Source organism: Vespula vulgaris, chromosome 1, assembly GCF_905475345.1.
Source record: "Vespula vulgaris chromosome 1, iyVesVulg1.1, whole genome shotgun sequence".
Lineage (NCBI taxonomy): Eukaryota > Metazoa > Arthropoda > Insecta > Hymenoptera > Vespidae > Vespula > Vespula vulgaris.
In genome coordinates, this window is record NC_066586.1 from 8457400 (window position 1) to 8463399 (window position 6000).

The 6000-nt window shown below is 32.0% G+C and overlaps 1 protein-coding gene across 2 annotated transcripts in view; it reads left to right on the plus strand.

Annotated features, from left to right (window-relative positions):
• LOC127071487 (collagen alpha-1(XVIII) chain) overlaps positions 1–6000 on the plus strand; it is a 211259-nt gene that overhangs the window by 65909 nt on the left and 139350 nt on the right. For both annotated transcript variants that reach the window (XM_051010911.1, XM_051010827.1), the window contains exons 3-4: positions 938–1203; positions 1407–1682. In XM_051010911.1, the coding sequence (XP_050866868.1) occupies positions 938–1203; positions 1407–1682 (542 nt within the window). The remainder of the gene's footprint in view (positions 1–937; positions 1204–1406; positions 1683–6000) is intronic.

The following is a 6000-nucleotide window of genomic DNA, read 5'->3' on the forward strand; positions in this document are numbered from 1 at the left end:
TTATAGATCGTTGTTGGCGTTAAATAACACGTCATTTTACGTACCGACACCGAATGTCAAAATAATTGAGATATTCGATACCTCAAAATATCCAGGAGCTGAGAAGCACGAATAATGCTTCCAAGTATAATACTTATAATAAAAATAACAAATAGTAGTAATATCGATTCTAATTAACTCAGAAAATTTTCACGTATAAGTTCCAGCCAATTATTATGTTGCTATTCTGTCAAACGGTTTATTAATTTTCATTTTTATTTAATTAATATTTTCACAGAATGCCTATAGGCCGTTAGCATTTCGTATTTTAAGAAATGATACGGTCGTTAAAAAATTCCTTATGGAATTCATACGAAACGAATATTTCTCTAAAATAATATTCCAGTTATTTTCAGCGTTAATTGTGTTTTATCTCTTCGACATGTTTTTAGTTGAATTTGAGTATCCTCATTGAAGAACGGCATGTACGAATACACGAATAAGTCGTGAACAGTCCATCGTATTAAGTGATACAGTTACGGTGATATATTACTCCGCGATTGTTTAACTACTTTAAAACAATCCGTATGAAATAAATGCGACATAAATGTTACCATTATATTTTTGATATTGTGAATGATCAAGAGAAAGATAAAATTTATTTCAAAGAAATTTTCGTCGTAACGTTATCGAAAATGAAATGTGTAAAGAGATCGATCGTATTAATGACCTCTGATGGGAAATGAATGATTTCAATTTATTGTAGAAATTGTATTTACTAAGTACGATTGCGAAAGAGAACGAAATAATTAACGTTGAATATTAATATCGAAATATGTCGTCCTTCTATATTTGATTGCTTTACTTCAACGATTATTAATTAAATTGATTCCAACCTTCTAATTTTTTGTTCTTTTTCATTTATTAAACTATAACAATATGTAATTGTCTATTTCAGAAACAGTTTATGATCTGCTCGTAACTACGGTGACACCGACGGATGACCTCAATTTTTATATCGATGATGGCCTCGACGGATTTCCGGCTTTTGGTTTCCGACCTGGATCTGAAGTGAAACAACCCTATAGACTCTATCTTCCTGAGAAGTTGCCGGCCGAGTTTACTCTGTTGGCTATTTTTAAGCCGATTTCCTTTAGGACTAGCTACCTCTTCGCAGTTCTCAATCCCTTTGAAACTGTTGTGCAATTGGGCATTCGAATTTCGGTAATTCTGAATAACTATATTACAATAGTGACGTTTTATTTCTTTTTTCATTTTTTAATATTTAGTCTTTTAATCATTTCCATAACATTTTAATGAATCTAAATAATCTAAATAATAATATTTAAAATTGAAACCTCCTCTCTTAATATATGAATAAAATTTTGATAATATTTTTTTTAACCCGTTTTTCTTTTTTTTTGAAGGATGGTCCAGGTTCTAATCAGAACATTTCGTTGGTCTATACGAACTCCGATGAGCATTCCCATTCGGAGGAAGTTGCCAAATTCACCGTTCCAAAGTTGACAAAGAAATGGTCCAAGATCGTCATCAAAGTGTCCATTACCGATGTCACCTTGTATCTGAATTGTCATGAGATGGCTAGGCAGAAGGTTACCAGAATTCCCTTGGAATTAGTTTTTGACACTGCCAGTACACTTTACATGGCTCAAGCTGGACCACATATTCAGGAGAGATATGATGTAAGTTATTTGAACATTATTGAATTATTTATTTTTGAAATCGATTTCGAAATTTACAGCAATCAAGAATTTTGTTTCAATGTGGAAAAATTATCATAGAATATTCTTATTACATTACAAATTACTTTCTAACGAATTAAAATAAATTTCAACAATTTTTCCACCTCGAAACGAACATACCTGTTATGGTTTTAACTTCCTTTCTTTAAAATTCACGAGTCTGGTCGCAACGCGTAAATCTAAATAAAAGATTCAAGATGACAATGATCTACAATAAAAAGTGAGTAAATCCTCGTACGTAGGGATAGAGTGAAATCTCCAGACGAGAAACATTTAAATTTGCATGAAATAATACATTTAAAAAGGGATTTATAAAATAATAAATATAATATATAATACATTTAAAAACTGGAAGAAAACGTAGGTAAAATTTCATTATTTTCTTTTTTGTTTGCTCAGTTATATTTGTAATATTCTTACAGTTTGGTTAAATTCTATTATCATTCTCGTAAGAATAGATGAATCGAATCGAAACGAAAAATAAAAATCGACGAACTTAACAACGTCACTTATCAGACTCTTCGAGATTTGCTATAAAATACATCCATTCACGAACCTCAAAAAATTCTCTTTAAAGTCTTGTCTTGTCAAAAATTGAATGATCGATGAATAAAGATTATCGATTTTATTGTGTCGAACAAACCGCGAGAACGAAGTTGGATCGTTCGTTAAAATATTCATTTTTGACGTTATATATATAAAATATTCACCTTTCATATATATATATATATATATATATATATATATATATATATATAGCCGTATATATTATAAATTTACTGAATAAAACCCAATCAATTTTTTTAAATAAAATATTTAATATTTCTCTCTTTATCGTAATTTGTCATCAATTCGTGTTCAAAATTTATTTAATTGAACGAATATTAAAGTAAAAGCTCGCGAAAGGATTGAAATATTACATAATATATTAAAAATGCATAAAATACAGGATTAATAATAAGCATATGCAAAACATTTTGTAGAGTAACAATTAATCGTTAAACGTGACTTCATTGGCTTTGCAGAGTGTCACGAGGCTATCCATGATGATTTAATCCGTACAATAGTCGATAGGAAACGCGTTAATGGTAACGCCGCGAGTTATCTAGCTATGACAATTAGTTTCTATTTGAGACGCATTGTGATTCTCGAGTAAATGGCCGCGCTTTAAACAGTGTACGAGCTCGGTCGTACAAATGATTCATGCGAAACCTTTGTTAATTAGTTGCCACTGGTAATTGTTGCAACGTGGCTCTGGTCAACATTTTGTTATAATTACATTATGTTCTATTGGTGCGACGAAATGCTACAGTAGTGGCACCATAATTAATAGGATACATTCACACGACGAATTTGACCAGACTTGCCATATTTTAGTCTACCAATCGATCATTTCTTTCACCCACGGTATTAACATTAAATCCGTACCACCTGCGTTTAGATATGTCAAAAAGCGGAATTAATTTTCCACCATTTCTTACCAGAAACATTAATCTTCGTTTAATCGATCTCGTTATTACGAATCGTTCTCTCGTAATATATTTTGCAGGGAGCAGATGAAAACCGAATTGTCAGTGTTTATCAAGTTGTTTATCCGGATATTTTACGGGTAAATGCATTGCGCTGATCTAAATTCGCATATCAGTCAGTGTTATGTAGGTATATTAATTCAATTTGAAAAGAAATCCAGATTTCTTCTTCTTCCTCTACTTCTTCTTTTTATTATTATTACTATTACTCTTGCTGTTGTTTTTAAATTATTTTTACTGATGCCGACGTTGATACTGCGGTTTAAAATATAGATGATTCTTCTTTTAGTCAGTTATCGGAAACAATCGATGTCAATATTTATACGTATTGGACTATCGATTTTCTCAAAAATATTCGGGACAAGATTAGAATGTCGTTTTAGTTATTATATATATATATCCTCGTGAATTACAACTTAATAGTTTATACGAAATTCCCTTTTTTTCTTTTTTATCATCAAGGGATTTTCCAAAATCTCCTTTCATTTTTTCATTCCTTCCATCGTAAAATCTGAGCAATTAAAAGTGCAAAATTCGTTTAAGCTTTCGAGCTTTGTAACTCGGCAAAATGGAAATTAAAAAAAGAAAAAACAATCTACATATCCGTTCCCAATAAAAATTCAACGCATTCTGCGTGAATTGGAAAACACTTAGCTTTAAACCGTCGTTTCAAACGAATTGTGAATTTAATGATTCAAACAAAATCTAATGTAGAAAGTTTGGAAATTTTTGAAATTTTCTATAAGATAATGGAACAAAAACTGAGTAATTACAATATTATAGGAAATATAATTATTAATTTAAATGAACTAGGAAAAGTTTCGATATGTTTTTTAACTCAGATAAAATCCGACTTTTCTTTTTCCTCTCTCAAGCATGCCACGTTTTGAGGCAATAAAATCGAACAGAATTTACGAGCCATGCGATCGTTTGCACTAGTAACGAAACGAAAGTATAGAAGAGAACGAGAGAGAAAGAGTGAGAGAGGATAGCGTCGATATTTCGATTTTCATTCAATGCCCAACGTTATATCACCCTTTTAATTAACTCACACCTGTTTTGTTTTTTTTTGGTTTCCTCGTTCTCTCGTGTTTTACATACACCTATGCTCTTGTTTTGCTTTTCGTGAGAAAGAAAAATGTTAATATCATTTCAAACATTGTTTTCATAAAGTTCGCAGGAACATTTCTGTGTAGATCAAAGAAAGCTCTCTTCCTTGTTTTTCTTCTTCCGTTTCTTTCTTTATTCTTTTTTTTTATATTTGTTCGTTTGTTTCTTCTCTCGTTGGATTTATGTTCATAAAAATTATAAGCATACTAAAAGAGAGTAAAGAGTGAAATTATACGAGAGGTATAAACGCGAGAAACTCGAAATGCCTCCATTGCAGCGTGTCCTTTTAGTGTCACGATACGTCCGTACGGTGAACGTATCGACGCATCAACAGGAATATCGTTCAATTTGTGGCGGATTATTTGAGCGAATAAATCGGCCGGGCGTACCGATTAATTTCACTCGTTGGAATTGATATTTTCGCCATGGCTCTGACGCTTTTAATTTACCTACCTTCGCGTACACCTTGTTTTATCCGATTTCCCATTATCTTGTTTTTTTTCTTTTTTCAATAATGATACAAAAAGAAGAAGAAAAATATTGATATCGTTGTTACTAGATAGCAAAGTGGATAAATTTATAAAAAAAGAAAGAAAGATAAAAATAGAAAGATAGTAAGTACCTGTTATGATTGAAATTATTTTTGAATTTCTCTCTATCTCTCTTTCTCTTTTATTTTTTGAGAGAGAAGATAATCTTCCGTTTTTCTTTAAAAACACTTAAAATCGAGCCATCAAACGTGTTAGCTTCGCAAATTCATTTTTTCTCTTTCTCTCTGACATCAACCGAGTAATGTTGTTCCTTCGGGATGATGTTATCGGTTGTTTGCCAGTGTTCCCATCTCGTAGCTTCTCGTCCTTCGCCTCTCTGACTCTTAGCGATCTTCCTTTTCCTCTTCTCACGGTTGACTTCTTGATGTCTTTTCGGAATAACAACGGGAACACCAGGGAGAAAAGTTTTGCAGTCGTTCGAGCTCGCACGAATCGCAACTTCTCTCTCCACGCGGACTAATCTCTATAAATTGAGAGAACGTGGCACCATCGGAAGTAAGGAAGGAAGGAAGGAAGGAAAGAAGAAAGGAAAAGGAAGAAAAAGGAGAAGGACTTCGAACGATAGAATGACAACAAGCAGAGCTTGCATATTTTATATTCGACGTGATATGCTTGGCCGAGTTTTCATAAAACTTAACGTGCTTAGTCTGTTTTTTTTAATTAAATGTTGAATCGTTCGACATTACCGTAAAGTTTGCTTAACTTGACATATGTATATATACACACGCACATATATATATGTACTTATATTAGATATGTATATACGTATTTGTTTGTGTGTGTGTTTATATATACATATATATATATATATATATATATATATATATATATATATATATATTTGTCACGCAAGAGCAACATAAAAGTTGACGAAGCAAACGATCTTCCGAGAAAAGCAATGACGACATTTTAGCCTCTCGATGAGATTGCTTTCGAGGAAATACGTGGTCTCGATCTTTCGTCTTCGAAGAAGACAACTTTTCTTCCCTCGGCATGATATAGATTTTATTATAATAATGCAATATATTCGAACACGAGGAATACTTGTTCTATCGAACGAAGTATTTC